The 18,396-nt window shown below is 37.7% G+C and overlaps 1 protein-coding gene across 1 annotated transcript; it reads left to right on the top strand.

Annotated features, from left to right (window-relative positions):
• The first annotated feature begins 10,981 nt into the window (after positions 1-10,981).
• LOC130216633 (hepatic and glial cell adhesion molecule-like) lies at positions 10,982-15,931 on the top strand. The gene is made up of 4 exons (XM_056448522.1): positions 10,982-11,045; positions 11,337-11,639; positions 15,358-15,642; positions 15,747-15,931. The coding sequence occupies exons 1-4, from the start codon at positions 10,982-10,984 to the stop codon at positions 15,929-15,931; spliced, it is 837 nt and encodes a 278-aa protein (XP_056304497.1).
• The last annotated feature ends 2,465 nt before the right edge of the window (positions 15,932-18,396 follow it).

Raw genomic sequence — 18,396 nt, forward strand, 5'->3', positions numbered from 1 at the left:
CACAAACACAAGGTGAGTAGCAGAATGCTTCACACAGACACACAAGTGACAACATACTGACAAACATGAAGGGAAATGACATGCTATAAATAGGGAAAAAAGGGAATAACAGGCAGGTGGAAAGAATTAGCAGAAATGACCGGTGCTCCTGTGACTACAAATAAAAGCAGGTAAAAAGAGGTCATCTGTAATGCAAGGTAGGAGAAGAGAGCAAGAACGCGAGGTACGGTGACACATACAGTACGCCCTCTTCTGGTTCTTGATTTTGTTTCTGATGTTTTGTTGCTTTAATAATGTTTTGCCTTGTTTTTCCTCCATTTTGCATCTGAAGTTTATTTTTTTGTATTTTGAAATGAAGTTTGTATCCTGAACTCTTCTGTCCTTCATGTAAAGACATAAAGGTTGTTGTTTACTGATGTGTCTTCTTTGGTACCGGAATACTAACCGATACTAAAATATCACAATGCAGAAACACTTCATCGACTCCATTACTAAATGAGGCCAGGCAAGCATAGAGGCTCTGACAGGAGGTGCTCTCAGGGGTGTTTTTTCACAGCACTTTAATATCCGTTTCAGTCAGGACCCATTTCTCTGTTTGCCACAACTGATCTCTCGCTTGTACAGCTGAAATCTTCTGTTTTTTTATCTGTTCTGATGCTCAAACTGAAGAAAATGATTCACCTGATTGTCTTTAATTTGACCCTACTGTATCTATTTGGTAAGTTATACATTTGTACATCTCTGCTGAAAAAAAAAACTGCTTAAATGCTGGTTAGCTAGTTGACCAGCCTAATTTTAGCTGGTCATCTCCTAGCCTGACCAGCTGAGCAGGCTAGAAATGGCTGAAACCCCTCTAAAACCAGTCTGGTCAACCATCTAAAACCAGACAAACAGCTTAGGCTGGTTTAAGCTGTTTTTTCAGCAATAAATTGTGTTAAAATCAGTGAGTTATTATACAATTTCACATTCAAGTGTGCATTAGTTACATTTTCTAAAGGATTTCATGAAATTATCACTCAGTTTGTTCTCCAGGTGTGTCTGGTGCTGTTACAGTGAAGCCAGTGATGGTTGGAGAATCAGTCACTCTAGTAATACAGAGAGATGGGGACATCGAGTGGAAGTTTAGACCCCACAACATTCTTATAGCTCAGATCGGCAGCAATAAAATCACATTGCATGATGACGTTCTTGATGGGAGTTTCAGAGGGAGACTGACGCTGGATCAGAATGGATCTCTGACCATCAACAACACCAGAATAACAGACTCTGGAGATTATGAAGTAATCAACACCAGAACAGAAATGCTACTCGACATATTCAAGCTGACTGTCCATGGTGAGAACACCCTGTCTGATGTATATATTTACATTTAAATACTGTAAATTATGGTTAGAATAAGTCTGATGAGGGAATTATAGGTGGTTGTAATTTGGCGAATTAATTTATGCACTTTTTTAAGGAAAAGTAAACTGTTCTTTACGTTGTACTGGTAATATTCCCTCCTATCTGGTCTCTTAACAAACTTCACAGATTACAGTTAATCCAGAACTCAGCAGGTAGGGTAGTCACCCGCTCGCGTGCTTCTGAACACATAACTCCAATTCTCTTTCACTTGCATTGGCTTCCTGTTCTTTATCGTGTACAATATAAAATTCTTTTATTAACTCCTCGGCGTTCACTGAGATCTTCTGAACTGTTATCAGTCTCAAATTTTAAGATGAAGTCATTTGGTGGCAGGGCTTTTAGCTGCAAGCACCACAGTTATGGAATTCCCTGCCGTTAGATATTCTTCAGGTGGACTCTATCTTCAATTTTAAATCCCAGGTTAAAACCTTTCTGTTCAGGATTGCTTTTAATGACTTTCTGGATTAATATTATGTTTATTACTCCTCTGTCTTGTTTTATAATGTGCCTGTGACATGCTGTAAGGTGTCCTAGAGTGCTCTGAAAGGCGCCTATAAATAAAAGGTATTATTATTATTATTATTATTATTATTATTATTATTATTATTATTATATTTGCAGGATGAAGTATTATAAGTCTATGACTAGATGATATACTTAAAATCTATTTGTTTAAAAAAAAAATTGATTCACAGATCCACAAAAAAATATTACAATTCCTGTACTGTATTTGGCATGCCAGGCCAGTAGGTGGCGATAACATTTTGTCAAGAAACACTATATACACATATGCAGTCCTGTAGTTCTCCATTATTATTTTGGTTGTCTAGTGCTCGCTAATGGCCACTAACAAAACATTTTCTACACATAATACTTGACAATTTTCACGTATGTATTTTATTATTTTCCTGTTGTTGTTTTTAATTTACACGACCATAATAGTGTAGTTTTTGGTGTGAAGTTTTGGGATGTTTACACCGCAAGGATTTCAGCTAATATATTAAATGTGATTTACACACAATGTCCATCAGTGTCACTTTTGAGCAAGCTGATGATTGACAGAATTGCAGAACTGTCAACAAATAATCTGCTAAAGACGTTCAGTTTGTAATGGTACAGCGGGGATACTTACAAATACTTTTCTTAGCTTTTCTCAGGAATTTATTAATTGGTTTTAAAAATGTGGAATTTTACTTTCACTTGAGTACATTTTCAGTGCTGTATCTGTACTTTTACTCCACTACTTTCCTTCAACCTGCAGTCACTACTTTATTTTTTCTTGTCTATGGGGATTAGATAATTCAGTCCTGTGATTCCTGTCCAATCAAATCGCAAACAGAAGCATCATAATGAACTACCTCAAGACATGGGTGATTTATAATTGCAGGAATCTGTTTGGAAGCATTAAAAGTGTCCAAGAAGATGTCCAAAATCTTTACACGCACTGACTCAGACTGTTTAGTTGCATGTCACTGATGAGAAGATGACGGATGTTTACTGTATGATGACAGAAATGGCCTTAAACAGCCAGCAGGCACAGGATGTCAACATGACGTCAGATTGACGTACCCCAATGTTGTGGGAACGCTGCATTTTGTTTGGAAATGAAAATCGGGTTGACATCAGAACCCAACATCGTTACGATGTAACACAATGTTAATGTCCAATGTCCAACCTAAAATCAACCAAATATCAACGTTTAATGACATTGTCTGGATGTTACCACTATGACATCTATCAGACCTTGGAATTTGGTTGCCATACCTGATGAATAAATGTCAGTATTTGATGTCAATAGGATGTTGGTTTAAGATGTTGGCTTGACATTTGATTTTAATCACTTTCTAACACATTCTAAAATCAACAAAATATCAAAGTCATTTGACGTCATTATTGGACATCAAAATAAGGTTGTCCTTAGATGCTGGCTAGACATAGAATTTTGGCCATCTGATGTAACATAATCTAACTTGACATTAACATCTTATGATGTTGCGTGCCTGCTGGACAATAAATAAATGCACTACAGAATTTTACGTTTACACACATCCACAAATCACATAACGCATCTGCTTTTTATAGCGTAATACTCACTACTCATAAGTACTTTGGAAAGGTCTTTTTACTCATACTTTGGGTAATATTTACAACAGATACTTTTACTTGCACTACGTTTTTAGGCAAATAATGGTACTTTCACGTAAGTATGATTTTTCAGTACTCTTTCCATCACTGCAGCAACGACTTTAAATTTGCTGCACTGCAAGTGTTTTAGAATGGTGCTCACAGTGAACACACACTCTAATACGAATTCCATTGTTGCCTTGGTAATGCAATGGATTATTCTATCCAACATTACATGCATGTGGTGGCAGAACAATCTAAATAGACTCTAAAAATAGAGTTATACTTCTCACAAATTTGTCTACTATTCCCTTAAAGTGTAAACTGATTTTGTAAATATAAAATTGCATTCCTGAAAAATCATTTTACTTCCTGTTTTCTGGGGTCACTGTAGCTCCGGTTGCCAAATCTCAATGAAGTTTAAGCCAGACAGTGGATACTTATATCGAATTTATTCTGTAATGTTTTCTAGCTCCTCTTCCGATTCCTGTCATTTCCACCTTCCTAACTCCATACCCAAATACAACATCAGTGTCCAGCTGTGTGCTGATGTGTTCAGTGGTCAATGTAAGTGCTGCGAGTCTCTCCTGGTACAAAGGAAACAGTGTATTGTCCAGCATCAGAGTGGCTGATCTCACCAGTGTCTCTTTACCTCTGGAGGTGGAATATCAGGATAACAGCAGCTACAGCTGTGTGGTCAACAACCCCATCAGCAACCAGACCACACATCTGGACATCAACACACACTGTCAGACATGCAAAGGTACGGCAGTGGCAAAATAAGAGCTTAAGCAGATTTTCTCTCACAATAATAATGGTCTCATTACATTTACATTTAGTCATTTAGAAGATGCTTTTGTCCAAAGCGACTTACAATTGAGGAGGCATTCAGTGATTCAACAAGAATAGGCAATACACACAAGAAGTGCCAATTGTACAAAGTAACTTGTTTGTGTTCAGAGAATCTCAAAGAAGGTCCTCCAGGATCTCAGGTAGTGTTGACCTCTGCTGTTGCTGCTGCTGTTGCTGCTGCTGTTGGGTCTCTGTTGATTATTTTTGCAGTCTTCTGTGAGAAACACAGAAAAACAGATCAAGAAGGCAAGTGTTACCTACTGCTTTAAACATTTATTATAATAAATATTATAAGATTTAATCTAAACATTGCGCTCAGCTGAAACAGTTAAACTCCAATTAATAAAATAAATCAACTAAAAATGTTTTTTGTTATTCAGATTCTGAATCTGCCAGTGCTATTTTGATTAATATAATATGTTTCAATGCATTTTTTATTGTTTAAACAGTTCAGGTCCAAACAAGCATCACTTATGTTGAGGTGGTGCCCTGTAAAAGACCTGCACATGAATCAGTAAGACTATTTATTATTCAGTTTTGATTATCGGCATTTATAACCTGTTTATCAGAGTGCGCTTGTGTTTTTGTCCATACATAATGTATGTAACACTACACAACAGTATGTTGTTGTCATCTATTATTCCAGGGGTGTCCAAACTCATTGAGTTTAACTTGCTTCAACACACCTGCCAGGATGTTTCTAATATATCTAGTGCAGGGGTGCCCAAACTCGATTCTGGAGGGCCGGTGTCCTGCATATTTTAGTTCCAACCTCAATTAAACACACCTGAACCAGCTAATCAAGCTCTAGGTATACTAAAACTTACAGGCAAGTTGATGCTAAACTAGGCTGGACACCAGACCATAGATATTTACATTAGATGTTGCCTACCCTGTTGTTGTCTATCGGAAGGAATGCATCAATAGAGCCGCCATTTTAGTACAGGGTAGCGCTCCTTTGAAATGAATGCGGGACCGAGCTGCAGTGGAGGACTTTGGCCATCCAGAGCCAGAGATATACACATATATCTATGATTGGGAGTTTTAAAATTACGTTTAAAATAAGTTAAAAGGCATCTGTGATGAAAATCATCTTTTGTAAGCTGTTGTAGGTATACTGTGTTTACAGTTATATTAGAGTCACAGAAACACAACAAGTCTCTTTTTTATTTCCGGACATTAAAATAGGATCCAAATCCTTGCAATTCGAGGCCCACCGCAATGTGACGTAGGAGTGAGGTTTTCCACACCCACTGAATTGATTGACAGATGCGTATCAACATGTCTCAATAGTAACACACATAATCATATCCATAAGACAAGACTTGTGCAAAGCAACTGAGATTAAAAGATCTGTTCAGCTCTCTGTGATCATCTGCACCTCAAGAATGAGTTTTACAAGTTCATACATTTTTAAAACAGTGCATGTTTGTAATGAAGTAAAGTCAGCAACATCACTTTAATTCATCACCACAGCCGCATGTCAGTACAATTATAAAAGAAGAAGTTTCAGTTCCGGTTTGTGGACGTTAAATCAAGTAAATTTTGTACGTTAACATAACGGATATCTATACAGCAGTGGATATTAGTGTGTTTCCTGTCACATTTGCTGTGATGCATGTGTGCGAGCGAGTGAGCTTTGTAACGTCATTGTGTTTGACTCACTGCTGAAAGGCTTGAATTAACTCCACAACAAATAGATCAAATAACCATTGGAAAAGTTCTTACTGTAGTATTTCTCATAAATGGTAGATCAGCGTCCTTCTTATCCGTCACCAGAGGCGCAAAAAGGGGGTATGCAGTATATGCGGCGCATAAGGGCGCCACACACGGGGGGCGCCATTGTGTCAAAACTATTTTTGAAATTATCCTTACTAAAAGTTTCAAATAATCAAAATAAATAAATATTTTTTGTTTAAAATATTTATTTTGCGTTCGTTTTATACAAGTATATAATTGTATTTTATTAAATAAAGAAAATCATACTTCCCCTCCCCCTCTGTTGACCATTTGATTGATTCATTGCAGCTGGATAAAAAAATTGAAACTAATATTTGGGTTAAAAAATTCCCCTTTATAAATTATATATTATATTATATTCCCCTATATATTATAAAATCCATAATTTTACAGTTTATTTCCGGCAGCTGGGGTGCCAGAAAAAAAGTAAAATAATAGCCGTTAAATTACAGAAATGTACCGTAAAATAACGAATATTAAATTACAGAAATTTGCTTAAGTTAAAATTTTTGGTACATTTCTGTAATTTAATATCTGTTATTTTACGGTACATTTCTGTAATTTAACGGCTATTATTTTACTCTTTTTCCGGCACCCCAGCTGCTGGAAATAAACCGTAAAATTACGGATTTTTTTTATAGTGTATGTATCATATAGATACATCGGCCCCTTTGGTAATGTTTTTTGCTCAAAACTATTTTAATTTTAGTTACAAAAAAGTTTGGCGGTAAAATAGAACATCTCAGGGCAGTTTGTCTTTGTTTATTTTTTACACTAAACATTTAACAGTCTTTTTTTATTTAACTTTGTGAAAGGTGTAATAGCAGTTTCAGTCAATAATTCATGCAAAGACAAATCTTACACCTCTCACAGTAAGCATTTGAGAAGTGATAGCATGTTTAAGTTATGTTGCCCTTTAGGACTCCCAGATCTATAATTTTGTTTTGACAAATGTCATAAAAAGCAAGGCATGTCAAGGTGCTATACTCATTTAGTGAGGAAAATGAAATCATTTGGGGTGGGATGAGATGTAATTCTTTGACTCATCACATGCTTAGTGTAATTATACTTTTACTACTTCATATATTTTAAGTTGTGTTTAGAACTTCTAAATGTATTTGTTTAAAGCATGTTAAGGAAGGGGGGGGGGGGGCGCAAAACTTGAACCCGCATACCTCTCACTAAAATTGCAGTTGCGCCCCTGTCCGTCACTGTGCAGTTTATCTGAGGTGAGACGCAGGAAAGCATCAGAGCAATAGAGAGAGATCTCAGTGGCTCTGACATGCACATGGGAATGGTGGGCAGGGAGAACGAACTCATTTGCATTAAAGGCACAGGCAACAAAAACAGCTACCATGTGCTTAGAGCTCAAAATTTCAATACTCAGACAGGTATAATAAATAATCTGAAGGGTGTTTGAGCTGAAACTTAAAAGACACATTCTGGAGACAAAAAAGACTTATATTAAATCTTGAAAAAAGGGTAAAATAGGTGCCCTTTATGTCTACATTTTTATCTTCATCTTATCCTGTGTCTAATGTTGATCACAATTGAATGTAGAATAATACATCTGTTGTGTTTTTTATTTTTACTTAAAGGATCAGAGGAGGATCAGGGGCTTTATGCCTCAATCAAGACCAGAAGATATCTGACTCTGCGATGACTTTCAAGCAGAGCATCTGGCAACAACCTCAGATATCTGTGAAGAATTAGCAGCTCTCCATATTTTGTGATTCATATTTTTATTTTTCATTTTCTCCTGTTTATTTTTGCTTTAGAATTGCATTATGGGAGCTTGATCTTTCTTCCAACAATGTTTAATCTTGAAAAGTTTGAAAAAGTGACGTTTTTATTAGTTTTTAAAGTGATCTATTGTCTGGGTTGTAATAAACTGACAGTACATTTTCTGTTATTTTACAAACTTATTTCTCCATATATTATTTATTATACATTATATTATTTTAAACTACTAAAATGCCAATAAAGATCCCTTTGTTAAACTGTAGAGTTGAATTTTCAACATCAAAAGTTGGCAGAGCAGAGATCAAGCTCCTAAAATGCAACCAATATCACAACCGTAAACAACAGAGAACACTTACAGAAACAGATACAGAAACTCTTAATTAACAGATATTTTTTACAGTGCAGTGAATCACTCCTGCCATTGGGGTAAACATCATTTACAAATGGAGAATTAGAAAGGTTAACTTGAAGCACTGTAAAAAAAACTAATTGTAAAAAAATATATAGTTTTTAACGTACTTTATGATATGTTCTCATATGGCAACAACATCCAACAGTGGATCTAACTTAGAGATGTCAAATTTAGAACTTTTCTTATAATTAATAATTGTGTTTCTTGTAATAATTTCATTTGTGTTGCAGTATTATAAACTTTAACACAGAACTTATAAATAACACCTTATACATACTTTCCAACAACTCATATTCCAACAGCTTTCATTTATTCCATTGTTTTTTTGCTGAATATTATTAAAAATAAAGCTAATATTGTATTATCATGTATACAACATACAGCGAATATACATATTTTTTTCTGGTAAATATTGTAACAAATAAATAACAAGTCTAATATATCCAGATGCATCAGAATAATGTAGCTACTAGCTAACAATGTTTAAATATTATACTATTTACTATACAACGCCTGTCTTATCTGCCTCTGAGCTAACTTATCTGCAGGAACAGCCAGTTCTGTCCTTTTTTCTTTCACTTACCATAGAACATGGTGGTGCTCGCTAATACACTGTTCTCTGTTTTTGCACATTAAAGGGCACCTATGGTTAAAAATCTACTTTTCTAGCTGTTTGGACAGACATATGTGCATGTATGGTGTATAGACCGTCATATTGGGGCACACCCAGTGCTTTTTTTTCAATTTAACAACATAAAAAACGGTGGACCAATTGGAGCTGTTTTCAAATTGACAGCAACTTTACGTAGGAGTGTGGTCCCCCTGCCCACCAATATTGATTGACAGGCGCGTCATCATATCCTCAGTTTGTTGATTCACGTCCGCAATTTTCAGCGTGAGTGGAAGCAATATCACTAAAGGAACACCCTAGCTCTATTTTTAGATGCAAGGCTCATTGGGCTCAACACAAGAGCAATATTCTCCACATTATCGCTCTAATCGGAATTATTGGTTGTATCTTTAGGTAGGTTTGCAAACATGTGTACTTCTCACTGAGTCTACCTTATACTTCAGCCGTTTGCATTTCTCGCGATCACAGAAGCTCCTTGTGATCTTGACTAGGCGCTGCTGTACCTGACGCTGCACCATGCATTTTAGAATTCTAAACATAGGTTTCTATCAGGGTACACACAACGGTGCTTCAAGTCGGCGGCTGGGCACCACGGACAGCCGCTGACTTGAAGCACCGTTGTGTGTACCCTGATAGAAACCTATGTTTAGTATTCTAAAATGTGTAGCGCGATGATTCGAGACACTTCATTTTTCTGCCGTGTCTGGTGTGCCATGTCGCGGCTTCGAGTGACGCATCCCGTGCCTCAGTCAAAGTTAATTCAGTGTGCGTGGTTATTAGTTTCTGTGTACAAGCTCGGTACTTGAAACTAGCACACGGTTGGCTGTAAAACTATACAAAGACACAAATGATTTTGTACTCTCTGCTTGGTCTGTGTCCGAGTCGTACATGTACGACTGAATGCTGATCCTCTCACTCCTGTTCCTTCTCTCAGTCTGCCTGTCTGACTCTGTTGCAAACACAGAGCGGATGAGCTCATGGCTCCGCCCCCTTGTTACGTTGGGCGGGAAGCCGAAACTAATCTACATGTGAAGCAACACACCCCTAAATCAGCGAGCTGTGGACACGCCCCCAACATGACACTTTAACACGTTATAATAAAAAAATCTGAATTGTGTTTTAAACTGAACCTAAACTGGCACACTCAGAAGAACCATAATATTAATATTAAATCATAAAAAAGAGGTAAACTATGTGCCCTTTAAGACACGCCATGCTGAGATAATTGATGAACTGATTCATTTCATTCGGACTGGGAATACGAAGCATGCACCGAACAAACATCTGACATTTAACACTGCCTGATATTTTGTTTCTAATAAAACGTATCAAAAGCCCTGGCAAAATAGGAGGAATGTTTTACAACTCAAAAATCTCATGGCCAACCAACACATGACACTATACTGCCTTTCTGAAGATGAAAATTTGAGATGCATGTTGTGATTTTAGTGCACACGACTACATAATTACATAGAAGTAACTAGCACAAAACCCTGTGTAGAGTTTGAAAAGTCATGCATGGTAAAAATGTGAGATTGTCACAGACACTTGCTGCTGTGCCCTTAAATGAACACTAGAGAGCATCGTTTCTGCCTTATGTGTGTGCGTATGCCGTTTTGTCTCCGATCTTTAGTCCATCTGGTCAATTTATTGCCTACAGATGTTTAGTTTAAGTTCTGTCCTCATTGTTGCTTTGGTAATGTTTTTCCTTGTTTTTTCTCCGTTTTGCATCTGAAGTTTTTTATTTATTATTTATATTTCGAAATGAAGCTGCATTTGTATCCTGAGTCTTGACTCTTCTGTCCTTGGCATAATGTAAAGACATCAAGGTTATTGTTGTTTACTGTTGTGCCTTTTGAGTACTGAAATACAAACCGGTACTGAAATATCACAATGCAGAAACACTTCATCGCCTTTATTACTAAATAAGACCATGTAAGAAAGTCAGGAGGTGCTCTCAGAGGTATTTTTTACACATCACTTTCATATCTGTTTTAGTCGGGACCCATTTCTCTGTTTGCCACAACTGATCTCTCGCTTGTACAGCTGAAATCTTCAGTTTTTTATCTGTTCTGATGCTCAAACTGAAGAAAATGATTCACCTGATTGTCTTCAATCTGATCCTACTGTATCTATTTGGTAAGTTTTACATTTGAACATCCCTGCTGAAAAAAAGCTTAACCTACCCTTTGCTGGTTAGCTGGTCATCCCCCAGCCTGGTTTTAGCTGGACATCTCCCAGCCTGACCAGCTGAGAGAAATTGGCAAAACCCATCTAAAACCATTCCACCAGCTTAGACTGGTTCAAGCTGTTTTTTCAGCAGGGAATGGTGTAGAAATCAGTGAGTTATTTTACAATGTCACCTTCAGGTGTGCATTAGTTACATTTTCTAAAAGATTTGAAGAAATGATCACCCAGTTTGTTCTCCAGGTGTGTCTGGTGCTGTAACAGTGAAGCCAGTGATGGTTGGAGAATCAGTCACTCTAGAAATACAGGGGGACGGGGATATCGAGTGGAAGTTTAGACCCCACAACATACTTATAGCTCACATCAACAGAGACGAAATCGCATTGCATGATGACATTCTTGATGGGAGTTTCAGAGGCAGACTGAAGCTGGATCAGACTGGATCTCTAATAATCAACAACACCAGAATAACAGACTCTGGAGATTATAAAGCAATCAACACCAGCACAGAAATGACACTGGACACATTCAGGCTGACTGTCTATGGTGAGAACACACCGTCTGATATATTCACATTTAAATATTGTAAATCAGGGTTAGAATTAGTCTGATGAGGGAGTTATGGGTGGTTGTAATTTGGCAAATTCATTTGTGTACTTTTGTTTGGAAACTTAAACTGTTCTTTATGTTGTATTGCTAAAATTCCAAGTCTATATGACTCAAACTAATTCACGGCATGTTTGCAGAAAAATTCTATATTTAATTGTCATGAAACACACTTTAAATAAGCACTTCCAGGCAACCAAACAACTAAAAAAGTCAGAATCATTGTGGTTGCAGAAAAATCATATTGAACGATCAAATTCAGTCAAAATGTTGAGTCTTGTCATTTTAGATTTTAGATTTTCCTTCATCAATCATACTATTCCCTTAAAGTGTACACTGTTTTGTGATTCAAAATTGCATTCCTGGAAAATCATTATATCTCCTGTTTTCAGTGGTCATTTTAGCTCTTATTGTCAGCTCTTAATGAGTATGTTTACATGGACACCAATAATCCTATTTTAATACAGTTAATACAATACTCTGATAAGGAGTCTACCATGTAAACAGCCATTTTTGATTAATTTAATCTGGTCATAATCGAACTAAACAGAAATGGGATTAAGACGTGGAGTATTCTGATTTTAGCGGCATTATTGATGTGCAGTACAGACATGTAAACACCGCAATCATACTATTACCGTCGTGTAGGATTTTCGCCGCATTTTACGACAGGATATTCTATACACACACACACATGGCTGTTTGACACTTTTCTCTACACCTACTGAGTCAGTAAAGGACCACAGGCACCTGCATCGTGAAATGCAAAATCAAATTCCATTAAAACAGTCTTCCAGCAGTTCATACACGCATTCAATACCTCGCTTTGTTACAGTTAAAGTTATTTTTTTATTTAAAATGAAACACCAGAAATTACATGAAACTCCAGAGGAAACATGTATATCACGGTGACACAATGACGTTAATCAAATTATGTGTTATTAAAAAAATATATAATTATTTTGCTTTATTCAACAAATAATACACCGTCAGCCACTCCTACCCAGTAAAGACTGGATGGTCAGTGTGTAATTCAATCCCAAAGGTATTCATAATAGGAATGCAAAGCATGCTCGGAAATGGACACAGGCATGATCCCATTTATTCTTCCTTTATGTGTAATCAGGTGTTTTGCGACAAGTCTCTTGCTCATTATTAAGTATTGCTCAGTATTAATATTATGGTTTTGATACTTTTGCAATCAATGTTTTGACACTACCACAGCTAAACAAGATTGTAGATAGTTCATGTTTGATGTCCTTGCAAAGCTAATTTGGTTTACTGAATGATCGTTAACATTTTATGTTAAAACGTGTGCAATATAATAACATTTTAGGAAAATTAAACATTTCTGCCTCAGTTTCATCCAGAATGCATATGCAAATCACCAAGCTTAGGGACAAAGAACCATACATTTTCCCTTGAGAAAGTAATTTTCATATTGGTCAACTCAGCTCCTGAGGGTGGTACAAAAGCATGCTTATAAAAACTGGTGACTAAGACCATACCTCAGTCCAGAAGACGAAGAGAACTGACACAGACCCCAGGACAGAGAGTTGTTCCATTCCAGCTCAGGGCAGCTTCTGTTCGGGTCCAGTGAAGAGACTTGAACCCTGGCAAAAATGGGTTATCCGCACAGCTCAGCCATTCCCATCTCAGATACATTTCTTTCTTTGCTTTCCGTCAGGAGTCTAGTTAAGTTTAGTAAGCCGCAAAACCAGAAGTCAACACGACTAGTCCCTTTCACGCCTCAAAACTTGAAACGACAGACTCCACCCCACTCCAAGCCTCCCAGGACAAAAAACGACCAGCTAACCATGTGGGAATCCCGCTCAACAGAGGGAGTTCTTCACATCACAAAAGGAATGCAAGCAACGCCTCCAGACTTTACCAAACTGGTGTAAATTATGTGTAACCCTTAAGAAACCATATAAAGTTAGCTTAGTTTAATCTTACAAATCCAAGGTTTTTACATCATTACTCTCTCTCAAACACTTTTTTCTTTCTTTACTCTTCTCTACAACCTCTATGAATGTGTGTTTGTGTTAGGTATTAGGGCGTACGCACACTATGTACAGTTGCCTTGAACCCGAAGTGTGCTTGTCCCCCCTCCCGTCTCCCCTGATGGCCCGCACTCACAATACATTCAGGCCTGAGCACGCTTACGTCATCGATGATGCGCTGTTCAGTTTACGAAGCACTCTCGTCAGCACAGTGGAAATGTCTTTATATCGTTATATCGTTTAAGTTGTTTGGGATGCAATGACACAGTCAAATATTTCGCCAAACAGATCAGCCACTTTGGACACTCATAAACAATCATAAAGTCCTCATGCTGCAGGTATTAGGAGGTTTTCTGAAGGTGCAGCTGACGTGCAGTGAGGGGTTTGCGTCTTTAATAATCTAATACAGCTCGCGTTCATTGAACAGTAAGACTGATTAATATATCTATATGAAACAGTCCCTTTAAAGTCACGTCTCGTCTTCAGTTTTGGGGTCAGGCGCACTTTGCACTCACACTACAAGCGTACCACACCTAAGCCCAAGTGAACCACGCTCTGGCACACCTCTTCCATCCAGGCCAGGGCCAGCCAACAGAACGGCGCCTGAACCCGATTTAAAGCACTCATACGATTCGGGAAACGGGCCTGGGCACAGTTCGAATAGCATAGTGTGAGTGCGCCCTAAGGCTGCACCCCATTCCAGAAGACAGTCCAGAGCAAGAACCAGACACCAGGAGGGAAAATTGTTCTGTTCCAGCTCAGGACAGCTTCTCTTCGGGTCCAGTGAAGAGACTTGAACCCTTGCAAAATAGGTTAACCGCACAGCTCAGACATTCCCATCTCCGATCCCGTCCTTTCTTTGCTTTCCATTGAGAGTCTAGTTACGTTTAGTACGCCGCTAATGCAGAAGAACATGACTAGTCCCTTTCGCACCCCAAAACTTGACAGCAACAAACAGACTTCATTCCACTCCAAGCATCACAGGACAAAAAACGACCAGCTAACCACGTGAGAATCCAACTCAACAGATGGAGTTCTTCACATCACAAAAAGGAACGCAAGTAACGTCTCCAGACTTTACCAAACTGGTGTAAATTATGTGTAACCCTAAAGAAACCATAGAAGGGTTAAATTGATTATTTTGGTTTGCTTGGTTTGGTCTTACAAATTCAAGGTTTTTACATCATTACACTCTCTCAAACTCTTATTTTTGTTCTCTTTATTCTTCTCTACAACCTGTATTAATGTGTGTTTTTGTTGTAATAGTCAATAACAGACAGTTGACTTTAATTACGGCTGTTGCTGTCAAAAATAAAAATCCATTTATGTTTAAACAAGGTAACAAGATCGAAGTTCAAGACATCAGATTCATAAAGATGCACAGGCACCTTACTTTATACTAAATGAAACTTGTTCCAATAATTTCTGGACGATTCGTTAGCTTGGATTGAATGAGTCGATTGTTTCAACGCCCCCTTCAAATGAGTCTTCAATTCTCTTTGAGCTAATTTGCTACACCTTAATCTCAGAATCGTCTTATTCTGATTAAGGCAAATAATTCAATTACTGATGGCCATTTAAACGTAGTCACTGAGGTTTATCAAGCCAGATGGGATACTTTAATTAAATCTAATTTATTCTGTAATGTTTTCTAGCTCCTCTTCCTGTTCCTGTCATTTTCACCTTAACTCAACACCCAGCTGCATCTTCAGAGTCCAGATGTGTGCTGCTGTGTTCAGTGTTGAACGTGAGTGCTGTGAGTCTCTCCTGGTACAAAGGAAACAGTTTATTATCCAACATGAGTGTGTCTGATCTCAGCATCAGTCTCTCTCTACCTCTGGAGGTGGAATATCAGAATAACAACACTTACAGCTGTGTGGTGAAGAATCCCATCAGAAACCACACTACATATCTGGAGACCCCCTGTAACACACACTCAGGTATGGTAGTGAGGATGCTAACAATTATTAGTCAATTCCACAATAAATAAGTAAATAATGCAAACACTTTAACACTGCTAACAGTTTAACACTTCATCCCTCAGAAAATGGCCTCTTTCCTAAACATGCAATCCTATTGGTTCTCTCTGCTGTGGTGGGCGTGGCCATGGTCACGGCCGTGGTGACTGTACTGGTTTATAAGTTAATATCCAGATGTCTTCAAAAGAAGAAGCGTGCGCAGGAAGAAGCAAAAAATGCCTATTCATCTCTAGTTTTTTGCAAAAAATAAGGGTGAGTCTTCTTCTAGTGCACTAATATGTTTGCATCCAGATAAATCCCACAATGCACTGTGAAAATTAGGGCACATCATTATGCAACATTATGCGCCGTTAATGGAATTTTGGAATCTCAAAATGTTAAAATTTAATGACAAATGAGAAGTTTTTCTAAAAAGAGAGTTTTTAAAATTTATTTTCAACATGAACAAACAAAGCTAGATAGGTTAGAAAAAATCTAGCAAACATTGATAATGGATTAATGGTTTTAAAAAAGTATTAAATAATATCTGAAATTATTCGTTTTGTTGTTGTTTAAAGGGCACCTATGGTAAAAAAAATCTCCTTTTCAAGCTGTTTGGACAAACATATGTGCATGTATGGTGTATAGACCGTCATATTGGGGTGATATAAACACACCCAGTCCTTTTTTTTCAATTTAACAACATAAAAAACGGTGGACCAATTGGAGCGGTTTTCAAACAGACCGCAACTTTACATAGGAGTGTGGTCCCCCCGCCCACCAATATTGATTGACAGGCGTGTCATTATATCCTCAGTTTGTTGATTCACGTCCGCCATTTTCAGCGTGAGTTGAAGCGATCTCACTAAAGGAACACGCTAGCTCTATTTTTAGATGCAAGGCTCATTGGGCTCAACACAAGATCAATATTCTCCACATTATCGTTCTAATCAGAATTATTGGTTGTATCTTTAGGTAGGTTTGCAAACATGTGTACTTCTCACTGGGTCTACCTTATACTTCAGCCGTTTGCATTTCTCGCGATCACAGAAGCTCCCTGTGATCTTAACTAGCATGCGTTTTAGAATTCTAAACATCGGTTTCTAACAGGGTACACTCAAGTCGACGGCTGGGCGCCGCGGACCGCTGCAGAAACCTTTGTTTAGAAGTTTTTGAATTCAAAAATGCATGGCGCGACAATTTGGGACACTTCATGTCTCTGCCGAGAGTGTCTGGTGTGCCGTGTCGCGGCTTTGTGCGGCGCATCCCGTGCCTCAGTCAAAGTTAATTCAGTGTGCGTGGTTATTAGTTTCTGTGTACAAGCTCGGCACTTGAAACTAGCACACAGTTGGCTGTAAAACTGTCCAAAGACACATATGATTTTGAACTCTCTGCTTGGTCTGTGTCCGAGTCGTACATGTACGACTGAATGCTGATCCTCTTCTCCTCCTTTCAATCTGCCTGTCTGACTCTGTTGCAAACACAGAGCGGGTCATGGCCCCGCCCCCTTGTTATGTTGGGCGGGAAGCTGAAACTAGTCTACATGTGAAGCAACACACCCCTAAATCAGCGAACTGTGGACACGCCCCCAACATGACACTTTTGAACACATTATAATAAAAAAATCTGAATTGTGTTTTAAACTGAACCTAAACTGGCACACTCAGAAGAACCATAATATTATTATTAAATCATAAAAAAAGAGGTAAACTATGTGCCCTTTAAAAACAGTTTTGATGATGTACATTGAAGTTTCTCATCAGTGCCTGAATTCATGCACAAGACCTACTGATGAATGATCTCGGGTGCTGACTGAGACGCACCCAAAGTTTCTGTTCTATTGCTGGTCAAAACTAAAAACATTTGAAGTGTGTGGATCCACTTTTGCTAACGTGATTATATCTCTATAACAAAATTAACTGTCTTGACCAAACTCACAATATGAGCTCAATCTGTGGTCAAATGATAAAATGCTGAATTTGGCCTTATGGTAGCACTATAACAGGAATAAAAACAGACCAGATTCTTTGCAACTGTAAGAAATTAGTCCGCCTTGACCCAACTTCTACTTCATTTCACAAGTGTGTTCTATGCTCCTTAGTTAACAAAGAGCTTAATTATAACAGAGAGGAAAGTTCCTCAAGTCAAGTATTTAAGTATTTAAATAATGACTTTAGAGTGATAATTCACTTCTTATAGCATTGGAGCGGCACTGAGCCATCACAAACTATCTGCTGACCAAAAGGAATTCAGTTTAACCTCATTTATCATAACAGTTGGTCTTCCCAGTTGAAAGTCAAAGATCTGGAACCAGAAGAGTGTCACTTTTATTGTTATTCTTAATTTACATTCAAAGCGAAACCTTATTAACATGTTAAGCGGGAAGAAACAGTATTAAATATTTAAACGGAGGATGATCAGGATTCATTTCAACTTCGCTAAATCTGAAGTGCTGTCTCCATTCTGTTACTATTATTCCAGAATAAAACTTTTTTTTTCTTCAAGACGTCCTCTTCTTTTTTCTTACACAACTATTACTATCACTAATCATTAGAATTATAGTACATCTCTCTCTCTCTCTCTCTCTCTCTCTCTCTCTCTCTCTCTCTCTTTTGCTGTGAATGTGATGTCCAAGATATCTTTTATGTAATTACATAGGCATTCATTGATTTGTTACATTATTAAATAAACTTGCTTTTGTTTTAATTCCTGTGTCTCATTCTTTACTTTGAGGGA

Source organism: Danio aesculapii, chromosome 22 (genome assembly GCF_903798145.1).
Source record: "Danio aesculapii chromosome 22, fDanAes4.1, whole genome shotgun sequence".
Lineage (NCBI taxonomy): Eukaryota > Metazoa > Chordata > Actinopteri > Cypriniformes > Danionidae > Danio > Danio aesculapii.